We start from the raw sequence: 26,199 nt of genomic DNA on the forward strand, positions 1-26,199 counted from the left end.
TAGTATGTAAAACACAAATTTTGAAAATACTATTACTAACAGTTGCCATTTTTTTTTTATTACAAACGAGATACCCTGTCCGTATACTGATTTCCTTTATTTCGTTTCTAACAGAGATACATAATGCTAGTTCAGGAGGGACGGTCTTTCAGAAAAAAAAGAAAACAAATAACAGAAGAATGAACTGAGCCTCACCCTCTATTTCCCTAACAGTACCCCAAGTGGCACCTGAGTTTTTTTTACGGGAAGGTGGTTGATAAACCTTTTAAAAAGTTCCAAATAATCCACCTTTTCGGGCTATTTTTTCTAAACTAAAAAATCCCCAAAATCCACCATTTCAAGCCTTTTGCATGAGCAAGAGACAATCGATGTACGGCACAGAATTCGTGTGCTTGATGAAAAAAACCGTTACAATAATGAGTAGACAGCAGCTTTGTTTACAATTTTAGTAAAACTAAACTAATAAGAAACTTTTTATCAAAATTATTATAATCAGCAGCATCAAACTTTATACCAAGACTTTAAAGCGAAAAAGGAGGAAATATTACCATCAGGGGTATGTTCGGAGCTCAATCGTTCGCCTGACGGTAACTGAACAAACACTTGTACTGACGTCTCTCTTCGTTTTCTTTCAACAGGAACCAATTCTAACTGTGCATTATTTGGTATTTGCTCAAATCTTACAGTTGAATCAGGCTTAAGGACTCTCTTGATGTGCCTTTAAGAGATACATTTTTTTTAGAAGTTAACAGAGGTTACTTTGTCGTAAAAATAACACTTCATAACCGAAGTAAGTATCTATGGTCCTCTGAAATGGCCCAGCTTTATCAAGTACTTTTTTATTAAACTGGACCAAACACAATTTATTACTCTTTGGTAAAAAAATGCTTTATTGATTTACAAATATACGTCCAAATGGGTATAAGAATAGAGAAAAGAAACACTTTAGTATTTCTACTGATGACGTTTGCTGCATATGTGATCGAAATATCTAGATCTTTGTACCTGTTTTCAAGGTCTGAATAAATGGACTTATCCCCATTTGAAAGTTTATTTGTTAGTCTTAAAAAGGAAGTGTGATCTGGAAAAAACATACCTAATTAAAGGCATTACTGAAAGAATTTATTAATTTCATTTCTACTTTCTCTCTCGCCTTTTATTCAAAATTTTGCATCATTGAGGGTCACTAATGAAACGAAAGAAGTTCATTTTACCACTCCCAAAGCACCGGTATCCCAAGTCTTCAACAGAGCCGAACCATAGCTTTAACATTATTATTTCCCTATAAGGTAGCATTCCAAATTTATTTCTATTCATATATTTTTGGTTTTTACATCTATTTTTTTGGCCTAAATTCCCTTCTTCAACTAAAAATGTTAAGAGTGGCATATAACTAACAAAATGTTTAATCATAGCCAACAGATTAGTATTGGCTTAGTTAAGATTAATTTGTTTCCCATGTGTGTGTGATTTCAGCCGTATATACTTAAAAAGGGCTAATTCTACCGCAAACTAAAAGTCCAATGCCCTTTTAAAGAGCCAAATGATTAGAAGAAACCAAACCACCTCTTTAACCAAACCTCCGTACTCCAGTCGACTAGGATCGGATCAAAGTTTATAATAGCTATTTTGCCCAGAATAATCTGAAGACCCCAAGAGTGTGCCTTATGGGGCGACAGGCTAAGTGCATTCAAAAGGGGAAGGACCCGAATTTATATACATAGCCCATATAAACAAAGGATCCTGTAATGGTATCCGGGACCGTTGCTTTTCCTGAGGCCAAAATAATTTCAATGTTTGAACAATATGAAAATTGGAACTTGGAATGTTACAACGTAAAAATAACTGTCAAATCGATATTTTGACTGACGAATTCAAACGATTCGAACTGGACTTAATAGGAGTTTCAGAAACTTATATCCCAGGGATAGTAAGAACGACATTAGGTAATACAGAATTTGTTTACTCAGGCAGGAAGGATGGGGTACATAAACAGGGAGTAGGGATCATGATGAATAAGGAAGCTGTTAAATATTATTTAGGCTGGGAAGGTATTACTAATAGAATACTAATCGCTTATTTTATGACTAAAAAGTTCAAGGTATCAATTATAGTAGTAAACGCCACTGTAGAACCGACTGACAGAGATACTGGTGACTCAGATGAATTTTACTTACAGTTACAGCAGCAAATATATAGGGTCCCAAGTGAAATATGGTGTGTTTATTAGGAGATTTTAACGCAGAGATACCAACAGAGATAATTTTGGCGTAGAAAAAGAAAACAGTAATGGCTACAGACTGTTACAATTTTGTAGGTATAACAATTTAGTTATAACCAATACAGTGTTTGGTCATAAAAAGGCCCATAAGTTAACATGATATTTACGTGATGGTAAGACAGCAAATCTTATTATGTTATTGTAAACCGAAGACTGGCACGATTTATACAAGATAATAGGGTATATAGGAGTGCTTTTATTGATGCTAACAGTAAAGATCACCATCTGGTAGTGTCTAGAGTTAGTTTAAAGCTGAAATTTCGAAAAGGTAACTACCTCCCGGGAAGTTCAAACGTTGGTAGACTCTAGGATGAGAATTTGAGAGAAACTTTCCAGGAACAGTTGAATACTAAACTAGAGAGTTTAAAATTTGACAACGTGAAAGATGGATGGAATAATTTTAGGAAAACAATTTGTGAAATTGCTGATGATGTCTTAGGAAAGAAAGTTAGGACCGCAGCTAGGAATATTAGCGAAAAAGCTTTATGTTTAATAGAGAAGAGGTGGGGAAAATTTTACAAGAATTATCTGAGTGATAGATCGCATGAAAACAAAAGGAATGTAAAGAAAGTGGAGAAAGCATTAAAATGTGAACTAAGGAGGGTTAAAGAGGAGGCCATGGATAATATTGCCGAGGATTTGGATGATGCAGCTAGATGGTATAATAGTAAAATATTGTTCTGGCATGTTAATAAATTGAGAGGGAGTAGTCAATCCGGACTTGTTACAACGGAAGATAGGAATGGGGCCACAATTAATGATAATGAAAGAGTTACAGAGAGATGGGTAGAACATTTTGAGAATATGCTAAACCGAGATAGAGTTGCAAGAAAAGATATGGAGGAAAATGAAAAAGTTTGTGATACCTTGGAGGTGAAGGAAGATTTGTTTTGTGAGGAAGAAAAAGATTAAAAAGCAATAAGGCGGCAGGTGCTGATAGAGCGGTAAATGACTTTCTTAAATATGAAATGGGTTACTGAAGATTATGGATATGGTTTTTGAAAAAGGGGAAGTGCCTATTGATTTTAGGAAAACCTTAATTAAACCACTGTATAAGAAAGGTGATAAGAATGAGTGGGGTAATTATCAAGGCATTAGTCTGGTTTCTATAGGTAGCATATTAGTTAGTAATATGATACTTTTTAGACTGAGAGATGCAGCAGAAAAAGTTTTAAGAGAAGAACAACGCGGTTTTAGAAAAGGTAGAGGACGTGTCGACCAAATTTTCAGGTCCTCGTTTTATATATTATGAGCAAGTGTTCCATTCTGTTGATAGAAGAGCTTTAGCTAAGATAGAATATGAGGTTAGAAGCTAATTTCGTATTAAATCTGGAGTTAAGCAGGGTTGTGTTCCACCCCTCTTTATGTGGATCACTTTGATTGATTTTGTCTTACGAAGCACAGGAAAGGCAATGGGAGACCACCGAATCAAATGGGAAACACTTTCCTGGACTTAGATTCTGCTGATGATTCAAGCATCCTAGGTGTAAGATTGGGCAAGACGAAAGAACGTTTCAAGTTCAAGGTGCTAAAATAGGCTTGAAAATAAACGTGAAGGAGACTACGTCCACAAGGCTAGGAATAAGTGAAGCTGAAAAGATGACGTTGGTAATGAAAAGACTGATCAGGTGGACAGCTTCATTTTACATTGGTAGTATTAGTAGTAAAGACAGTGGGAACAGTGAAGATGTTAAAAGTAGAATAACTAAAACTCAGGATGTTTTTTCACATTAAAAAAAAAAAGTTTGGAAGAATAGGAAGATAAGTCTGCGAATCAAGATTAGAATATTAGAAGCTACAGTGATGATAGTGGTTAAACAAGGCTCTGAAGCATGGGCGCTCCAAAAAGCGGAAGAAGATTTCCTAGATGTTTTCTAGAGAAATTGCTTAGGAATTGTTGTGGGTACCCGGCTGACTGACCATATTTCCAATAGTAAGCTGTACGAAAAGTTGGTTTCAATCCCGCTTTCTAGGGCTATAATGAGAGAAAGTGTTGAGACGGCTAAGACACGTTCTGCGGATGAAAGATGACAGATTGCCAAAGATAGTTCTTTTTAGCCAACCGCCTAGGGCTAAATGGAAAGCAGGTCGTCCGCGGTGGGGGTGGGAGGATGTCATAAAGAAAGATTTAAAGGAAATGAGAATTTCCTGAGAGGTTGTAAAGAGGGAGGCTTTGAATAGATTGGAATGAAGCAGAAGCGTGTGTAGCTGTGTTGACCTCAGGCGGCTTGTTGCTGCGGTGAGTTATTAGTAGTAGTAGATCTATAAATACGTTTTAACAGAAAGAAGAGTACGTTAAATGTCATTGAAATCAGATTCACACAAGGAGTTTCAATACATAAGATTGAACGGTCAAAATTCACACCTTAGGCCCCTTGCCACCTTAATCCTCAATTCTTCATCAAAATAATAGCCTGAGCTTGTTGGCTGCAAATGTAAGGCTAAATTTACAGCATATACGACCAAAACGAGAACATCAAAGTCAAATTTTGGATTTTTGACCAGTTTTGTTTGATGTCAAGGCCCACGGCATTTTCTCGAAGTTGAAAAAAAAATCTGAAAAAATAAGAAGATATTTCTGCGAGCCAATACTAGAATACTGGAACCTAAAGTAATGACAGCGGTCAACTACGGTACTGAAATTAAGGCACTTCAGAAGACGGAGGACGTATGGGGATCTATTGAAGAGGAATGTCTAGACACAGTTTTGAGAACCCGTTTGACTGTATATCAGACAACAAGTTGTACGAAAACTGTGATTTCACCCCGCTTTCTAGGCCTATGATAAGACAAAATGGTTACGACACGTTTCGCTGATGAAGGATGACACATTACCAAAAATATTTCTTTTCTGCTGTCCATCCGGAGTCGGTGAAAGCAGTCCGTCCCCAAAAGGGTGGGATGAAGTCCAAAGGAAGGATTAAAGCAAATTAGAACATCCTGGTATGGGTTAAACAGTAAACCTTTGAACAGACTGAGGTGGAGGAGAGGCTTACGCAGCTGTGTTGGCCTTACGCGGCTTGGTGCTGCAGATCGGCTACTTCATAAATATAGACGAGTTGTATCCTTTTTTGCTCATGATGATGAACAATTCAACATTTTCAAAATCGTATGACTGCCCTTAATCAAAACCCACAACGTGTATATTCCAAAAATTGTATTCGATTTCCAAAAAATGGGCTTACAAGGAGTTCTGAGCTCACTAATTAGAAAATTCAACCAGCTATTGACAAATAGAGGTCCAAAATAAACAAAAAGTACAAGTACATATTTCAAAATGAAAATATTTTCATGCCTTGCTAAAATAAGGATCATGCAAGGATTTTCTATGTGTTTAACAATGGGAGAACATAGAATCAAATGGGGAGAAAAAACTTTCCTGGATTTATATTATGCAGATGATTTAAACGTCCTAGAAGAGAGTGTGGGCAAAATGAGTGAACTTTTAGAGGTTTTGCGAATTCAGGGTGCTAGAATAAGCTTGAAAGTTAAGGTTAAGAAGACTAAGTCACTAAGGCTAAGAATGAGTGAAGATGAAAAGGTTACGTTGGGTAACAAAAAGATTGATCATGTTGACAGCTTCACTTACCTTAGTAGTATTACTAGTAAAGACGGTGGGAGCAGTGAAGATGTTAAAAGTAGAATAGCCAAGGCTCAGGATGTTCTTTCACAGTTACTAGGAGAATAAGTCTAAAAACCCAGATTAGAATCTGGAAAAAACCAAGATTGGAGGCTACAGTGATAACAGTGGTAAAATATGGTTCTGAAGCATGGGTGCTCCAAAAAGCGGAAGAAGATTTGCTAGATACTTTCCAGAGAAATTGCCTACGGATTATTCTGGTTACCCGGCTACTGACCGTATTTCAAACAGTAGGCTGTACGTTCAATCCCGTTTTCTAGGGTTACAATGAAAGAAAAGTTGAGATGGCTTGGGCACGTTGTGCGAATGAAAGATGACAGATTGCCAGAGATTGTCCTTTTTGGCCAACCGTCAAGGACTAAACAGAAAGCAAGTCGTCCATGGTTGGGGTGGGAGGATCTCATAAAGAAAGATTCAAAGAAAATGGAAACTTCCTGGGAGGGTGTAAAGAGCGAGGCTTGGAATAGACTGGGATGGAGGAGGAGCGTGCAAAGCTGTGTTGACCTCAGGCCGCTTGGTGCTGCGGTGAGTTGTTAGTTGTAGGAGTAACTAAGCGACCAGCAGTTGGGCACTTGGGCCTTTTCTCTATCTAGACACCCTTTCCTCCATCCGAAATTTGAATATTTAGAAATACGTTACCTCTTTCGACTCATGACCTCTACCACTGATTATTTGGGTAAGGCCCTAAATGGTCAAACGCAAATAATTAAAAACACTAAGATCACAGCATTAATGTCCTTAAACATAACACACTTACAGTATATCTTGTAGAGGATATTTACTTCCTATCAAAACTGGTGTTTAGAAGTATGAGATTATTAATTGAGAATCCGAGGCCAACAATGCAATGGAGAAATCCAAAATTAGAACGTAAAACTTTTGAATGTTTTTTATATTATCTTTTTTTTTCTCCCAAATGCAGTATTTCTTAATTTCTAACCTTGTTGATTGAGAGTCGGAGGCTTAAATTGCAATACTAAAGTCTAAACAATAAAAACATTACGTATATATTTCATAAATTTGGACCTTCTTAAAAATCAGATTCACGTAAAGAATTTTAATCCTTCTGATTGGAGGGCATAAGGTATACACACGGGTTTTAAACCATTTTTGGCTACACTTACATTTTTATAAGGGGAATATTGGCTATTTTTCTTGAAATTCAACACTTTCAATTCTGTTCTTCTTTTTTTAAATTCACTCAATATCCAAAAAGAGTTAGACTTAAGACAGACCGTGCCAAAGGCACCAATTCACAAAAATGCAGGGAGAAGGAGAGGTAATGTTTTTTTTCAATTTGTGAATGAAGATAAAAAAGATTAATTTTCAAATTCTAGAAAGAAGCAGTTTAGTTTTTTTTCGGTTTTTTTTTTTCCAACAAAAATATCAAAGAGAGGTATCTTTTAAAATCTAGAGAAGAACAATACAATTCAGGGGGTTAATTGCCAGCCACTGCCAATTTGCACCCCTGAGCCTCACCAATAAAATTATATCTTCACCCAGAATAAATCATTTTGAAAAAAAACCTCTATTGCTTTTATTAATCTGTCACTCCGCACCTTCAGCAAAAACCAGAGTAAATCTAGAGAGTGATGTCAGCCTCCTCCAACTGGTGCAAGCAGCAACTAACGTAGGTGCATCGTGGACATCGATGTTTGCCAACTTCAAGTATTTTGAAAGACTATCGGACCATCAATGTTTCGGTCTGCCGTGGTGTCATTTCCAGCCGGCCTCAGTGGGGTTGAAGTCCAGCCCGATTTTCGCAGGTAGATGTGATGGCATTCTAATCAGATGACCGTACCATCGTAGAGTGCGCTCTGCAATTTAGATGGAAAACAGTGGCTGCTGCATTCTCGTTGCTGATGAAGCCGAACCATCTCAGGCCTTCTATCCTATTAAGGCTTTTCGTATGGAACATGTCTACGGTTTTAAGAGCTGTGATTGTGGCCGGCCAGGTTTCTGTTCCATAAAGAATTACAGACCTTACCAGGGCTTTGAAGATTCGCAGCTTCGTGTTTCGACTAATACTTCATTTGCGCCATAGGAGACAATTTAACCTCCAATGGCAGCAGATACCTTGGCTATTCTTGCTTTTAGTTAAGGGAGAAGCGAGCCGTCGGTAGCAATGTCAGAGCCCAAGTGCGGGAACTACTGAACCACGTCAACAGTTGTTGTTTATTCCAGGGCCACAGGAGAGTTGGCAATGCTAAAGCATGGATCAACGACCATAATCTTGGTTTTGTCCCATTTGACCTGTAGTCCTACTTTCACAGCTTCTTCTTGTAGGATATGAAGTGCTTCCACCAGCTGGTTCATGGATTCCGCCATGAGCGCCAGGTCTTCGGCAAAGTCAGCTTCCAAGAGGATGTGATCGCCAAATATAAGTCCAAATTCAAGCCTTAAGGTCGTCTTCGCTACGACGTGGTATATGATGACGTTGAACAGTTCTGGCACAGTGGCACAACTTTTCCAAACCCCTGTACAAAGTAAATTCATTGGTTGATCCTTATTCACATCATGAATGAAATTATTTAGGGTTACTAAAACATAATAATGCTTAAATACTTTAAAAACAAATGCAACTTACTTAAGATCAAACTGGCAGGGCTCATAACTGTACTTGATACAAGCTTGTTCGATAATCTAAAAAGAAAAAGAAATACAACAGCGCAGTTGACTTCAATATTTGCAAGGTAAAAATTGGAGGAACTAAAAGTTGTAGCCAGTGAGTGGCTATCTCACCGGCTACAACCGCCTTTTTCACATTAACCTCAAGAGAAAAAAAAAACCTGATTGTCCCAGAAGTGTTTCTTCTTTTCTTTTGGTATATATTCAGCCGATAAGAGGATTTCCAATTATGTCTTTGGTTAATTAATAAAAAACTTTTTACAGAAGAAGTTTTTCAAAGAAAAGTAAAGAGCTACAACAAACCTAAGACCAGCGGATATAAATTAAAATAATAGTTCAAGTGTAAAACGAATATAAATCAATGTCATTAAATAAGTGAACCCGAAACGACCAAAAATTACAATAAATAGCCAAGCTAATTTTAAAACTAACAGAAACCAATACAAGCAGGAGTATGGCTATGCCTTCTTAAAATCAGATCGTCACTTGTACTTTACTTAAAACAATTCTTATTTGGAACAGTAAGTTTTTATTTGTTATAGCATCAACAACAAAAACGAAAATCATAATACTTACCAAGATTACAAAAAGGACCTAATAAAATGCAGACTGTCAGTTTAATCTGTTGATATTCATTCCTAGAAGTCTTAGAAATTTCATATTTCTTAAAATTACAAAAGAAAAAACGTTTAAAATGTATTCTACTTACAGTAAAGTGGAAATGACTTCTTTTCGTTTTAAGTTTTACTTGATTATTTATTGTGATTTCTGTTCATTTATACTTGAATTACTATTTGACTTTACTTCCGCTTGTGTCAGGTTTAATATCGCTCTTTATATTTCTTTATAAAACTAATTTTATAGATATATTTTTTTTAGTTTAAAATGTATTATTTTTCAATAAAGTGGAAATGAAGTTCTGGGTTTAACAAGGCACAGGAAGAATTAACCGTACATCTGTTTGGGTTGTTTCTGTTCGTTTTAAGTTTAATTTGATTATTTATTGTAGTTTCTTTTCGTTTTATACTTGAATGACTATTTGACTTTATTTTCGCTTGTCTTGGGTATAAAGTCACTCTTTATTTTTCTTTGTAAAGCCACTGGAAAGAATTTTTTTTCATTTTTAATTAATTTCTCTCCGTTTTAATTGACGTAATTTTTACTGACTAATAAAGGAATGCCTGTACAACTTTTTTACGTTTGTCAAACAGTTCGTGGTAACGAACTGTAAGTAAGGAACGACCCGTTTCAATAGTAACCTAGACTCTGAAAAGCAGAATTTTGATACCAGTAGCTGCATAAAAGAATTGGCTTATTATACTGATTTCAAATATATAAGTTTCATTAAGTTTAGTCTTACCCATTAACGGCTGATTTTGCTTGATTTTCAAAAAAGAAAAATTAGAAAAGAAAATTTGCCTGATTTAAAAAAAAGGGGAATCGCCCCCTAAAAGTAATAGGATCTTGATGAAAATTCCACCATCACATTCAGCGTATCAGAAAACCCTACCGCAGAGGTTTCAAACTCTTATCTGCAAAAATGTGGAATCTTGTATTTTTTGCCAGAAGAAAGATCACGGATGAGCATACATTTTAGGACGGGAGGGGCAAGAATTTTCTGATGGGGTTTTCCATAGGGAGGGAAGTTTCCGGGGGGTAAACTTGTCGCAGAAATTATACAATAGGGGAATTTGCAAGAATTCCTATACAAAATTCATTTTATGTCGTGCTTTCTCTTTTCTGTCTCAATTTTACGCGTGAAGTTGTTAAGAATAATTGTCCTGGGTAGATTTTCACCGGGATTGAAGTTTCTAGAGGATATTTTCATGAGGAGGGTATTTTTCCGTGGAGGTGGGGCCGGATATCCTGGGATTATTCTAAAAACGACCAGAAATTAAATAAAAAAACAAGTTTTTTTCAACTGAAAGTAAGGAGCTGCATTAAAACTTAAAACAAGCAGAATGTTTTACGTATATAAAGGGGGTTGCCTCCTCCTCAACACCTCGCTCTTTGCGCTAAAGTTTGAATTTTGTCCCAATTCTTTAAGAACGACTCTTGAAACACAGGGGCCGTTTAATTAGAACAATAAGAAGCTTTACTCAAAGTACCCCCTTCATATATGTAATGATTTCCGTTCGTTTTAAGTTTTAATGTTGCTCCTTACTCCCAGTTGAAAAAGTTGTTTTTTTTAATTTTATCTCCTCTGGAATCAAGATTCATTGCTTGTTATTTACATATTGAACAAAATGTTGCTATAAATTTGGATAATACTTGTACTATAGAACTTTGGATGGATGGGTACGTGGAAATTTGTTCAAATAAATGTATTGAAAATCTGCATAATTTTCGAGCTTTTACAGGGTTGAAGCTAATCTGACCATCAGCATGTTAAAACCCTGAATATAGATAATATTAATCGACGATCTCCTCGACATCCCCTAAAAGCTTCAACTTAATTCCCTAATGCGTTCTTGAGATACCGCAGATACACCCTTTTGACCACCTTGAATGCACATAGTTTCTTTTGATTCAGTTCAAAATCCCTCTCAATATGCCTTGGCAGTCTTAACTTAATACCCTTAGCCTTTCCCGAGATACTACCGTGCGCTTTTTTTTACCATCTGGATGGACATATTTGATTCAGCTCAATATACTCTTCAATATGCCTAGAAAGATTCTGCTTAACACTCTCAGACATTCCTAAAATATAGCATATATGCCCTTTTGACAGCCTGGATGCATATAGTTTCTTTTAATTTACTTCAACAATGGTCCCTCAATAGGCCCAGAAAGTTTCATATTAATACACTTAGCTGTCCCTTAGATATCGCAGATATGCACTTTGACATCCTTGAATACACGTATTGTCTTTCGATTTAGTTCAATAGTTGAAGTACTAATAGTAGTTGAAACAGTAACAGTACCAACAGTCATAGCAGCAGCAAAAGCAACACTGGCAGTCGTATTCACAGTTTTAATAGTTGTAAAAGCGTTCGCAGTTACAGTCACAGTCCCAAGTAGTCGTAGTCGCAAATATTTGGAGCCAAATGTAGTTGCAGTCACAAGTAGCTGAAGTTGCAAACAGTGCAGTCCCAAGTAGTCTGAGTCGCAAGCATTCTCAGTGGCAGTTGCAAGTTGTCACGATCATGTTTGCGATTAGTCGAAATCCCAAGTAACTGGAATCACAATCACAAGTAATCGCAGTAGTAAGTAGTCCTAGTCACAGTCGCAGTCAATAATAATAATAGTAGTAGTAGCAATAATAATACAAGTAGTAATAGTAGTAATACTAGCAGTAGTAACAGTAGTTAGCACATAGTGTCTTTTGGTTACTTCAACACCCCTCTCAACATGCCCTGAAAGCATTAACTCAATACCATTCTTGAGATGTTGCTGATACGTTCTTTAAATATTCTGCATAAGCACTGTGTGTTTACTTAACTCAATATCACTTTTAACATTCCTTGGAAGTTTCACCCTTATAAACTTAGCCTTAGTAGTAATAGTAGCAATAGCAGTAGTTTGCATATAGTGCCTCATGGTTAGTTCAATATTCCCCTCAAATATGCCCTTCAAAGTTTCAACTTAAGACTCTAAGCTGTTCCTGAGATGTTTCTGATGCGTCATTTTACCAACCTGCATGCACAGAGTGATTTTTTACTTAGTTAAACATCCCCTTCGGCAATCCCTGAAAGTTTCATCTTAATACCCTTAGCCTTAGTAGTAGTAGTCGTAGCAGTAGTAATAATAGTACTAATGGTAGCAGCGTAGGAATCTGCAATATCTTAGGAATGGCCACGGGTATTGACTTGAAACTTTCAGGGCCACTACACTACAAATACTGTGGCTGCAACTTTGACTAACCTAGTTGCAACAGCGACTACTTGCGACTGCAACAAGCTGCGACTAATTCTACTTGGGGCTAATTTCAAGAAATCTTGAATAATATGTTGGACAAAATCAAAACATACTAAGTGCATGCTGGGTGTCAAAAAATTGTATCAGCAATATCTAAGGAAGGGCTGGGGATATTCAGTTAAAACTTTCAGAGCATGTTTAGGGAGATGTTGAAGAGTGATCAGAGAGCAGCCAGCAGCCTTCAATCTTTTAGATACACCCTCTTAATACTGAAAGACATTTTGAAAAACTATTTTGTTCGAAAGTCAAAAGATCTAGCAATTATGCCTCCAGGGATACTGTGGCTCCCACAGCTCAGAGGCAAAGAATGTATATTATGCGATTTGCCCTTTTTCCAGGATTTATCATTGCAGGAGGGGAATGTTTGATCCTAGGTGCGTCCAAAAAGGCTAAGATTATGAAAGTGCAATTTCAGGGAATATTGAACTAAATCAAAAACACTACGTGCATCCAGGTTATCAAAAGGACGTACGAGTAAAATATCTTAGGAACAAGTAAGAGTATTAACTTTAGACTTTCAGGGCCACTACTCCTACTATTGTGACTGTAACTGCAAGTACTTGCGACTGCGACTAACTAAGACTACTACTGTTACCCAGATTATGATTATTTGCGACGGCGGCAACTTGCAACTGTGACTGCTTGCCACTTTGAGTATGACTACTTGTGACTACGATGGCAAGTACTCACGACTGTGACTGCTTGCGAATTAGACTACTTTTAGGATATATTGAGGGAGACATTAAGTATAATCAAAGCAAACTAAGTGCAAGCTGGCTGTCAAAAGGGCGTATCAGCAATATATAAGGGATGGCTGAGGGTATTTAGTTGAAACTTTCAGGGTATGTTCATGGGAATGTTTGAAAATGATCAAACGGCAGCCAGCCCCTCCCCACATTACCCTTCTTAGATTTCCCATTTCCAACACTGATCCAAACTTTGAAAAAACCATTGGTTCAGAATGGACAAAAGATATACTAGTTATGCCTCTAGGAATGCCAAGCCCTCCACAGCCCGCAAATTAAATGGTTGTAAACTATGCAATGCCCACTGTTATGTACAGGATTTACCATTGGGAGTGGGAGAATATTTGGTCCTGGGTGCGTCCAACAAAGCTAAGCTAAGGCAAAATTTCAGGGAATGTTGAACTAAATCAAAACATACTAAGTACGTGCTCGTTGTCAAAAGGGTGCATGAGCAATATCTCTAGAATGTGTGAAGGTATCAAGTTTGAAACGTTCAGGGCATGTTGAAAAGTGCTAGGAGGGCCTTGTCCTTTTTAGATGCCCCATCCTTCCCCCTCCTTCAAGACTGATCAAAATTCTCAAATAGTCACTTTGTTCAAAATAGTCAAAAGCTCTAACGACTAAGCCTTTGGGGATGCCGTGCCCCATTCAGCCCCAGGGAAAAGTGTTATAAACTATGCAATCTGACAACTGTTTACACACAGGATTTACCATCAAGAAAGGCGGGGGAATGTTAAATCCTCGGTGTATTGCAAAGAGTTAAGGACATAAAGATGAAACTTCAGGGAATGTTGAGGTGGATGTTATACTAAATTAAAATACTATATGTGCCTCCAGGTTATCAAAATGGTGCACCAGCAATATCTTAGGAGCAGCAAAGGGTATTAACTTGGAACTTTCAGTACTGTACCACTATTTATACAACTACGACTATTTGTGACTGAGGCAAAGGCAACTTGCAAACACTTGTGACTTACACTACAACTACTTATGACAGTTACTGGATTTGCAACTGCTTGCGACTGCGACTACTTGCGACTCCAGCTGTAACTACTTGCATCAGCGATTAAGACTATTTGAGACTTTAACTACTTGTAACTCCAACTAAGGCTACTTACGAGTGTGACTGTAACAACTTGCAACCGTGACTACTTGTGACTGTGAATAGCCCTTCTTTATACTAAAAACAAGAGCTAAGAGCTCATATGGTATGAGTTCTAGCAAAATTTTAAGAATCAAAAGATTGCTTTAAAAGGAAAATCAGAGGCTTAAAGCTGGTCGGGATTTAAAGTAAGAGCTCTGAGTCACGAGATGCTTCTAAATATCAAAATTCATTAAGATCCGATCACCCATTCGCAAGTTAAGAATACCTCAATTTTTCCTCTCCCTTCAGCCCCTCAGATGGTCCAATCGGGGAAAACGACTTTATCAAGTCAATTCGTACAGCTCCCTGACACGTCTACCAATTTTCATTATCCTAGCACGTCCAGAAGCACCGAACTCGGCTAAGCACTGAACCCCACCCCCTAATTCCTCCAAAGAAGGCGGATCCAGTCCGGTTATGTCAATCACGTATCTACGACATTTATAAGTATTTTTCAAGATTTCCGGTTTCCCCCTCCAACTCTCCCCAATGTCAACATATCTGGTCGGGATTTGGAATAAGAGCTCTGAGACATGAGTTCCTTCTAAATATCAAATTTCATTAAGATTTGGTCACCCGTTCTTAAGTTAAAAACACCTCAATTTTTCTAATTTTTCCAAATTAACAACCCCAGCTCCCCCAAAGAGAACGGATTCGTTCCAATTATGTCAATTTCGTGTCTATAACTTGCGCTTATTCTTCCCATCAAGTTTTATCCCCATCTCTCCACTCTAAGCGTTTCCCAAGATTTCCGGTTTCCAAGATTTCTGGTCCCCCCCCCCCCAACCCTCTGTTTACCCGGATCCGATTCGAATTGAAAATGGAACATCTGAGACATAAGATTCTTCTATATATCAAATAAGAAAAACAAGTTTTTTAACTGATAGTAAGGAGCGATATTAAAACTTAAAACGAACAGAAATTACTCCGTATACAAAAGGGGCTGTTCCCTCCTCAATGTCCCACTCTTTACGCTAAAGTTTGACTCTTTCTCTCAACTCTACTTTTTAAAAAAGTAAAAAACTTTAGTATAAAGAGCACCGGAGTCACCGGATCTGGTCAGGATTTAAAATGAGAGTTCTAAAGCACAAGATCCTTCTAAATATCAAATTTCACTAAGATCTGATCACCCATTCGTAAGTTACAAATGCCTCACCTCATACCCACCTCATTTTTTCCAATTTTTCTAATTACCCTCCCCCCCCAACTCCACCAAAGAGAGCGGATCCGGTCCAGTTATGTAAGTCACGTGTCTTGAACTTTTGCTTATTCTTACCACCAAGTTTCATCCTGATCTCTCTGCTTTAAACATTTTCAAAGATTCCCCCCCCCCGATGACACTGGATCCAGTCGGGATTTATAACAAAAGATCTCATTTACGAGGTCCTTCTAAACATGAAATTTCGTTAAGATCCGATCACACCTTCGTAAGTTAAAAATACCTAATTTTTTAGAATTAACCCTCCCCCCTAACTCCCCCAAAAAGAGCGTATCCGTTCCGGTTATTTCAGTCACGTATCTAGTACTTGTGCTTATTTTTCCCACCGAGTTTCATCCCGACCCCTCCACTCTAAGCGTTTTCCAAGATTTTAGGTCCTCCCCCCACTCCCCCCAATGTCGCCGGATCCGGTCAAAATTTAAAATAAGAGCCCTGACACACGATATCCTTCCAAACATCAACTTTCATTAAGATTTGATTACTCCTTCGTAAGTTAAAAATACTTCATTTTTTCCAATTTTTCAGAATTAATCCTCTCCCCAATTCCCCCAAAGAGAGTGGGTCCTTTCCGGTTATGTCAATCACGTATAAAGGACTTGTAATTATTTTTCCCACTAAGTTTCGTCCTGATCCCTCCGCTCTAAGCATTTTCCAAGATTTTAGGTTCCCACCCCAACTCCCCCAAATGTCACCGGATCCAGTCGGGATTTCAAATAAGAGCTCTGAGACACGATATCCTTCCAAACATCAAATTTCATTAAGATCCAATCACTCCTTCGTAAGTTAAAAATAACTCATTTTTTCTAATTTTTCAGAATTAACCCTCACCGACTCCCCCAAAGAGAGCAGATCCGTTCTGGTTAAGTCAATCACATATCTAGGACTTGTGCTTATTTTTCCCACCAAGTTTCATCCCAATCCCTCCACTCTAAGCGTTTTCCAAGATTTTAGGTCCCCCCCCCAACTCCCCCCAATCTCACCAGATCCGGTCGAGATTTAAAATAAGATTTCTGAGACACGATATTCTTCCAAACATCAAATTTCATTAAGATCCGATCATCCGTTCGTAGGTTAAAATACCTCATTTTTTCTAATTTTTCCAATTTAACCCTCCCTCCATACTCATACCAAGTGCCATAAAAAGTTAAAAGACAACAACTACGTTGGTTTTGGCACGTCAGTAAAATGGACTCAATTTAACTACCCAAGATCTCACACAAAGAGACTGTTAAAGGGCGTACTGCACCTGGAAAAACAGCATATTGTGCACTGGTCCACCAAATTTTGAGAATGAAATTCCAGTCTGGTCCTGAAATTTCCCAAGACTGTCATTCTAATACGGGAACTTGGGTCTTCCTCTTGGTGGTTTCCAGCCACTACTGATTTGGTCAAAGGAATCCTACTAATTTGGTCAAAGGATTCATAAGGAATCCAGGCTGAGGTGTATACAAGCAGCCACAGAAGATGTCCAAACCAGCAAAAGTGTCCACTGGGCAATCTGGTGTGTAAAGAGTGAGTGGGAAGTCGCATCTTGCAGGTGTTTGTTGCCAACAAAGTCTGTCATTATATTCCCTCAATTCTCTGGAGCCACTTGGAATGAAGAGTATCAAGGCGGCGCTAGAAAGCTACAGTGGTAGGTCAAGTCTCAGCTCCATACAAAAGAATCAAACAGACTGAGGCTCTAAGGATCTTCATTTTGGTAGCTTGCTTCATCATCAGCTTCTTCCAAACATGGCTCAGCGTACCAAAGACGGCAGAGGCCTTGGTCAAGGGGGTAACAACTTGGTATTTGATGCAGCCATCCAAACACATAATAGAACCAATGTAAGTCAAATGGTTGATCACTTCAATTTGGTCTTATGGTGATCGAGTAATTTGATTTGTTGGCATAAGACTTTGGCTGCAATCCATTAACTTTGAGTTAATGGATAACTGAAAGCTCATGTTTTATGAAAGTTCAAGATGTCAGTTCATGTTTACAGCCATAAGCAGCTGTGATATATAGCTGACAATGAGTGCTATGTCATCAGCAAAGTCAAAATCAGTATTAACTCTGCCCTTTTACTTAAGTCCAAAGCTCAGCTTACAGGTTGTGCATATCATAACATGGTAAATAAAGCTTTATAAAGCAATTGAATAGCTCAGGAGCAACTTAGCAGCCTTGCCTGACTCCTATTCTTAATAGAAAGAATGTGCTCCATCAACTGTTTATTTTCACACAATTCTTAGTCTCTAGATGCATGGACCTGAGTAGATGGACATATTTTGAGGGGGGGGGGTCAGTATTTGAAAGGATATTTCTTTGGAGATCTTGTTCAATAGATCAAATGCTGCCATGAGATCAACATAATTAAAACATACTTATTAAAGAATAGTTAGTAAAAACAATTGTTTGAGACAATTTAGCATTTATATTTGAAGTTGTTATGATAGTACTAATAATAAGATGATGAAGAAGAAGAAAATCTTATTACCTGTGCAACTACTGTATTTGGTCCAACTTTCACATTAACTCTTTGTCCATTAGGACATAGGACAGTCACAGAACTCATCTTTAGGTAAAATATCTGAAAAAAAAATGTCATTTACAACACTTTCTATAAACCCAATGTTAATATTTTTCTTACTGCAGAGCAATATCAATTAATCAAAATTGTAAGTGATATGTCAAAAATTAGTCCTTGATTTCCTTTCAAAAATAGCCTTTCCATGCCGTTTAGCTCCCTAATGTAACAATAAAACTTCATGCTCAGGATGGTGAACATGTTCCACAAGTCTCATTCACACAAACATCTGTCTTACTATTTTAGAAAGGAAATCCAAACAAAACGATGCCAGAACCACAAGTTTTAGAACGACTAGAAACTTAATTGCAAGTCTTGAATTTAGACATCAAGTCTCAGATAGTTTGATTTTTTTAGGGCCTAGCAAATAAAGTCTGTCTTTCTTCTCTCTCTCAGTTCTTTAGTGGTCATGTCATGCCACCACCAAAAAAGTGCTTTTTCAGAGGTACTTTGCCTCCATACAGAATGAAAACATGGCATTTTATATATAAGCTAAATTTGGCTATAAGTTTAGCCATTTGGAACTGGCTGCAGTTGCAACCAAAAGATGGAATTCCCAGAGGGAAGTATTTAATTTCATAGGCAGAATGGCCCTAAAGGCACTCTTTATGTCAGTGTATATAAGATTATTCAAATTTTTAACAGGTAATTACATAATAAGGGTAGATAATAAGGAAAACAAACAATTGCATTCTGAAATAAGTTTATGAAGAAATCACTTGGTTTTGGTTAATGATGCTTTCATAGATACTTAAGAGTTGCTATTTAGTTATTCCTAAAAGGCTCATTCATATAGCTTAACTACTTTCTTTGAGACATTAAAAAAAAAGTTCATAATTACTGCAGAACTGCTATTTGTGCTGATAGAACAAATAAATGCAAGATTTTAGGAGATGATTTCCAAGTGGCTTCCTGAGGTCCTTCCAATTAACGTATGTTCAGACATATTAGAATCATTTTTTAAGAAGAAAAGCTTTCCTCTATACGAATGGTCAGTAAATCCCGGTCAGTAAATTATTTACAAATTGAGTGCTAGGAATTATTTGAGAATGACTTTATTTTTGAGTATGTAATATCTAGATGAGTTAAGTTCAACTGCTTTCTCTAAAATATTGAAGTAAGGTCATTGTGCTTCAGATTTGGTTGTGTGAGTTAATTAGTGTAAAGTTTCAGGAGACCAATTGTTAATTGCTTCTTGTCACCCATTCAACTAATTTATGCTAAGGTCCTTTCAGATTAGGATCATTTTATTGGAGGCTAAGCTCTACTCAAATCCAATAGGTCTAACTATAGCTAAGACTACCTTTGCCTGAGTTACTACCAGAGGTACAGCTAAGGGGGGTGTCTCCCTCCAAACTTCCAAGGCATCAACATGCAGTGCTGATACCTTGGAATTTTGGCATCTTAATTTAGCTTATGTGTCTGCATTTGTAGTAAAACTGGATGATTGTATCGGCACATTCTTTATATCCCCTCCAAACTCAAAACCCTAGCTTTGCCCCTGGTGATTACAATTGTGAATGATACTTTATACATGCTTATAAAATACTCAAGTCAAGCTAAAAGTACATTTGTCTGAGTTGCTAGTACAGTGAATGCTGATTGTGTCATATAAGAGACACATAGAGATTGGTCAGCAAATCAAAACTTCAGCAGTTAAATCACTGCAAAAGCTATTTTATACCACCTAGAAGGTGGAGTTTTTCATAGATATCAGCAGTAATTTAAAATGTACTGTTAGTCAACAATCTAACCTGATCACAGACAAACACTTTAAGATTGAGTATAAAACTAGAAAACGTTGGTTTATCTTGGACACAGGATCTGAAAGTTAGAACAAAGAATATAAGTCACATACAGAGTCGATCATAGATGCATTCAATCCAAGGCAAGCATTATGAAGCAGCATATTTGTATTCAAATTGGCTAGGGTATAAGGATAATGGTTAATTTCCAGTGGCTGACCAGATCTAATCAAAACATGTTTTTGTTAAACAAAAGCAGTACCATTAGGTTCCTTATTTTATGCTCTTCCCAAATGTCATTGTTGCATTTCCGACCATGGGCCCCCGTGATGGTTGTAGATATAGCCGTAAACTATTTACTTCTTCAGTCTTTTTATCTTCTTTTATCTTATCTCTGATACATCATATCTTCTTTGTAAATTCTTGAAAAAGCAAAATCCAGTCTGCCTAAGGTATTAGGGTAAAGGCACTGACGATTTGAGTTTTTGTAAAAAAAAAACCTTTTTCTACTCTTGAAGGCTTAATTTAAAGACTTTTGGTTTGGAAAGGGTTTTTGTACTTGTCTACTATATAAAACACATTCGAAGTGAAGTGAAGTTTGGTGACAACAAAATATGATACAAATAGAATACTTTTTTAGCAAAATTGTGAAGGTCATTTGTGAATTATTAAATTGGGAGCTCTGGCGTTGGCTGAACGTCTCTAAGACAAAGAAAAGTTTATTATTAACGCGATTCTTGAGGACACCTGTTAATTTGCTTTGACTAGTGATAGGATATAGTGCCTCCCCATGGATGCTCAAATTAAGATTTAGAATTTGCCAAGGACCAAAGAGCAGACAATTATATTTTTCCAGGATAAGGGGTAACAAGCAGGTTTCACTCATTTGAAAGTGAGCCACAAAAATAATTTTTTCAACCCAGAAACTGGTGCCTCTACTCAAAAGTAGAGGAAATCTGGGGTTTTGCAAAATAGAGGAACAAACAGCACCGAGGTACATCCTGTCATCATTTACATTCATAATTAGTAGAGTACATGTGGTGGGTGGCAGTAAAGGCAGAAGATCGAGTTCATTTTAACACAATTCTTGAAGATATTTAGACATTCTTAGAGTATATTTCCCAGTTGTAGTTTTCACAATTTTGCCAATAAGGTATTCTATTTTCATCATGTTTTTTTTTTATTAGCATTAACTAAAATTCACTTCTCAAGTGTGTGTGTTTTTTTTTTTTTTTTTTTTTTTTTTTTTTTTTTTTTTTTTTTTTTTTTTTTTTTTTTTTTTTTTTTTTTTTTTTTTTTTTTTTGCATAATAGACAAGTACCAGGTGAAGTTTGGTGACAAACTTCTTTAGTTTAAAAAATTCTTTAAAACCCTTTAAAACAAACTCTTTAAAAATTTTAGTTTTGACTATCCTTGAAATATAAATTTCCTACATAAGATTATTGAAATTTGTGACACCAAGGAGTTTAAGATGTTTCACTAGCATTTTGGGTAGGATAGAGTCTAAAAAAAATAGGAGTGGATTTCAAAAATTTTAAGAAGTATATTGTCATTATATTTGAATTAATGGAATCAACTTGCATATGTAAATTCTTAGCTTTATCCAAAACATGGGAAAGATATTGACGGTGCCACTTCTATGACATACTTAAAGGATCAGCATGTCATCTACACATTAACACCTTAGAAGGAATCTCTTACTAATTTCATTAATCAATACTAGACATAAGAGTGGCCCTAACAAGGTTCCTTGAGGAATTCCATGGTAAGTAAGGAGGAGTTCAGAGAGAATATTTTTGTATTTTACAACTTGGGAACTATTTGAAAAAAAACATATACAAAAGAGAGGGTCTACTTCAAAGTTTTTCAATGATAAATGAATCAGGGTGTTGTGGTTAACTGATCAAATGCTTGAAAATACGAAAATTGCATGAGACCAAGTGGCAGTTCCTCAGATGATGGAAAAATCTAGCTTCATAGCAGTAAAACCACAATTTAAAAAAAAATTTATGTTTTTTTTATGTGAAACATTATTAGAAATAATAATCATCAAAATCTGTTGTTGTTGAGAAAGTGCCCACAAATTTAACAACTATGTTTTCATAGTTGTTTTAATTTAATTTTGACACCAATTGTTTTTCATCTGTTTCAGTGAAGTTTCAACAGAGTCACCTATATTTTGACAGGACCTGTTGCTGTCTGTCAAAAATATTGACCAAGTTACTACAAGATATTCTCAAAAGAAATGAATCTCATGACAGAAGAAAATATCTACATTTAAAATTGGCTGAAGGAAAATTTTTAGTCAGCCTGATATTCCACTAGGGGAAAGCCACTGATGATTCGATAGTGCGATTTTGGAGCCACTGTCAAAATTTTCCTTTAAAACAGAATAACTCTGCTTAGTTGTGACTTAGAACACCATCTCTTGAAGTCGTCGTTATAATTTGACGATGCAAAACCTGGACACTATTTCCAAAACTCCCAGATAAGAAAACAATATTCAATTGAATCAGTTTTCTGTTTTTGAAACAAAATGAGCTCCCAACAACTTTTTGCTACATAATGTTCAAACAGTCATCAAATGATCATTTTTTGCAAAAAAAAAAGTTGGGATTAGCACCAATGTGTCAAGAGACATCAGCTCTCCTCTAAAATGTAGCCAGGTTAGCCTTTTCTTGATAAAACTAAATTTCAATAACAGTGAATATTATATTGACGAAACTATGTTCCAAGTGTTAAAAATTTTTGTCTGATGTAGTGGAATACCAGACCAACTACAAATTTTCCTTCAGAAAAGTTCAAGTGGATATTGGCTTCTATCATGAGATTCATTACTTTTGAGAATATCTTGTAACCTTGTTGAAGTTTTTGACAACAGCAACAGACCCTGTCAAAATATAGGTGACTTTGTTGAAACTTCCTGAACATGTAAAACAGACAAGAAACGGTTGGTATCGAAATTCAAAGATCCTCTGACAAAAACATAGTTGTCGAATTACGGGTATTTTTTTTAACAACAAGAGATTTTGATGATTATCATTTCAAATAATATTTGACATGAAAAGCATAAGAAATGTTTTTTTTTAAATTGTAGTTCTACTGTTTGAAGCTAGATTTTTCTATCATCTGAGGAACTGCCACTTGGCCTCATACCATGTTCATATTTTTAAGCATTTAACATAGCTGATCACAACATCCTAATTCATTTATCACTGAATAACTGTGAAGTAGACCCTCTATTAGTAAATTTTGTATATGTTTTCTTTCAAATAGATCCCAAGCTATAAAATACAAAGATATTCTGTATGAACCCCTCCCTACTTGGCATGGAATTCCTCAAGGAAATTTGTTAGGACCAATGATCCTTGAATTATACCAGAATTTTCACTAAGTAAATATAATAACAATAAACTTCTTAAAATTCTTGAAATCTAATCACGTTTTCTTGGACCCTATCCCACCCAAAATGCTACTGAAACATATTAAACTCCTTGGTGTCACAAATTTCTAATAATATTAAGTAGAACATACATACTTCAAAATTCTGGACTTTCCAGACAAAGGATAGTTAAAACTAAAATTTTTAAAGTAAATTAAAATTTCAGATTAACTTTGAAATGGTCAAATGTTGATGACATTTTCACTATGAACAACAAAGAAATCTTTGCTGGGCTGTTAAAACTGAGAGGAATATGATTATGATTATCCAATTTTGTTCCTATACTTGAGACAATTTTTTTAGTTTTTTGCTTCCACTATCTGAATAGTTTTTTATGCATTAACACATTAAACAAAGAAGAAGAGAAATAAAGTAAAAAGAACATGCATATCAAATCCATTAGGATCTGCCAACAAGCATTTTCCAAGCATTTCAACACATGTTGAATTGGGTTTCAACTTGTGTCAAAAACAGATAAATTTTTTTTCTGTCAAATTTGTAGGTCAAAATGCTCCAATTCTAGAAAACTGGAGTTTTATACCCTTTACTGGTAAAACTTCAAACTCCTAATCAAAGACTTGGATTCCTAGGTGTTTTTTCCTACATACTGAAACCCTCTTCAAACCTAAAGTTTTTAAATTAAGCCTTCCAGAGTAAAAAAAAGTGATTTCTTTTTATTAAAAATGTCAAATCATCAGTGCCTTTACCTTACATCAGACAACAGTCTTTGACACTTTGAAAACAGTTTTGTATGTTGGGAGTGGAGGTGGGTACTTTAAAATACCTTCCTGGGATAAACTGTAGCCTGTATATTCATCCCTGAAAGTTTCATTTTCCTAACCTAAACCCTATCCGAGATAGCAAGAAGTCAATTAACTAGAATTTTACCAAAAATTTTAACTTATTTTTTACTCATTTTTGGCTTATTGTAGCTCTTTACCTTTCTTTAAAAAATTTGTTTTGTAGGAAAGGTTTTTTTAAATTATTAAAATTAAAAGCAAATGGTAAAGCAACAAAATTCTTACTTAGGAAATTCAGCATGGGTGTAAATGTATGATCAGCCCACTAGATAGGAGACATGTTAAGAAAACAATTCATACTTCAAAATGTACAAAATAGCGATTTCTGATCGCTATATGTCACTTGGTTAATACCAAGTACCATAAAAAGGGATGGCATATTTGGATACTCCAGCCTTAGGTTTTACTGTTTTTTCTGTGGAGTCCCTCGTGAAGTCACAAAATCAATCATGTGATTATATAAGCTATGAAGCTGAAAACAATTTTGTTGTACTTCAATCAAGCAGAAAATATATTTTGCAATGTTTCACTTTTATAACACACATATTTTTAAAGGTCATCAAAGGTCAGGGCCCTCTAGAGAGAGAAGGAGTGGAGGTAGGCCTACTAAATTTTCTCAGTTCCAAAATTATTTATAATAATAAGTACCCTAATCTAGCTTTTAGTCTACAGTTGGGCCAAATCAGAAAAAGACACTAACATTGGGACAACTTACTAGCCTATTCATTATTTAGACTACTGGACATCAAGGAATAAATTAATCCATAATTTTATGATAATAAAGGTGTTTTCAGGATAGTGTAATGCTCATTTTAAGCAAAAGTACTTATATACTAAAATCCAACTAAGTTTTAAAATCATTTTCTAAAGAAAAGTCGGCTATGCTGTTATCTAGCCTATTTAGAACCAAGTAAATTAGCCACCCAATGATTTCCCCATCTTTCTCTTACAAGAAATACCAAACTTTAAAATACAAGAGGATACAAACGTTCAACTTACAAAATATGATTAGTATGACTTTTCCTTCCCTCCCACCATGTTTTTTTCCAAATTAAATGTTGCTGTTGCTGTTGCTGTTTAGTTGACGCTTGAGCGAATCAACCGCTTGTATACGTGCGATCCTCTTTTGAAATTTGGGTTTATGAAGCCACGTCACTTTGAAAAACACACAAATAAAATTTTGGCACCGGCCACGTCAACACCTAAGATGTCTTGGGAGACGTTGTATAGAGTGTTCTTGCTTAAATCACTGGCACTATTATGAATATCAAACCTCTATTGTGCTAATTTTGCTTGAAATATCTGTGAAAAGAAACAGAGTATTAAACAAAGCTAAAATACAAGATCTTGAGTGACTGGCGTTTATCATGTCAATTTTTGCCTGGAGGCTTTAGAACTTTAGAACTAAAATGCTACACTACGAAAATAAAAACTAGCACGTACAATATTGCATACCTTAGCACTTACAATATTACAATTTTACACACAAAAAAAATTCTGGGTAGCGAAGTCCTAGCTCAAAGTTCTCCTCTCTTTCCTGCCATGATCTTTCTCAAAGGCCTGCTTTGACCTGCCTTGGGCCGTAACGAGTTAATTGAAATATGAATATATAGGAATAAATATGATAAATAGGAATATGATTATTAAATGAAAAAAAATACCGATTAAAAATAGTTAAGTGCAAAACGAGCTAGATAAAAGGAAAAGTGAATAAATAAGCCACGTCCAAGCTGCACTTAGTTTTTTCCGTCCTTCCCATATCCTTCCCAAAATCAAATTTCATTAAGATCCGATCACTCCTTCGTAAGTTAAAAATACCTCGTTTTTCTAATTTTTCAGAATCAACCCTCCCCCAACTCCCCCAAAAGAGAGCGAATCCGTCCCGGTTGTGTCAATCACGTATTTAGGACTTCTGTTCTTTTTTCTCACCAAGTTTCATCCCGATCCCTCCACACTAAGCGTTTTCCAAGATTTTAGGTTTCTCCCCTCAATTCCCCCAATTTCACCGGATCAAGTCGGGATTTAAAATAAGAGCTCTTAGACACGATATCCTTCCAAACTTCAAATTTTAT

At 36.2% G+C, this 26,199-nt stretch overlaps 1 protein-coding gene across 1 annotated transcript; it reads right to left on the reverse strand.

Moving 5' to 3' along the window:
- Positions 1 to 501: 501 nt before the first annotated feature.
- Positions 502 to 25,168, reverse strand: LOC136033457 (tether containing UBX domain for GLUT4-like). Its single transcript, XM_065714207.1, has 4 exons — positions 25,116 to 25,168; positions 18,051 to 18,143; positions 8,509 to 8,564; positions 502 to 718 (listed from the first exon to the last, which is right to left on the reverse strand). The coding sequence occupies exons 2-4, from the start codon at positions 18,126 to 18,128 to the stop codon at positions 502 to 504; spliced, it is 351 nt and encodes a 116-aa protein (XP_065570279.1). The 5' UTR covers positions 18,129 to 18,143; positions 25,116 to 25,168.
- Between the last annotated feature and the right edge of the window lie 1,031 nt (positions 25,169 to 26,199).

The sequence above is a fragment of the Artemia franciscana genome, chromosome 12 (genome assembly GCF_032884065.1).
Source record: "Artemia franciscana chromosome 12, ASM3288406v1, whole genome shotgun sequence".
In the NCBI taxonomy this organism is placed as follows: Eukaryota; Metazoa; Arthropoda; class Branchiopoda; order Anostraca; family Artemiidae; genus Artemia; species Artemia franciscana.

Excerpts from the sequence above, each read along its gene's own strand:
- LOC136033457 (XM_065714207.1), bottom strand. The coding sequence starts at position 18,128 with ATGAGTTCTGTGACTGTCCTATGTCCTAATGGACAAAGAGTTAATGTG. Across the intron at positions 8,565-18,050 it reads CAAATACAGTAGTTGCACAG|ATTATCGAACAAGCTTGTAT; the intron begins GTAATAAGATTT and ends TTTTCTTTTTAG. Across the intron at positions 719-8,508 it reads CCCTGCCAGTTTGATCTTAA|GCACATCAAGAGAGTCCTTA; the intron begins GTAAGTTGCATT and ends TATCTCTTAAAG.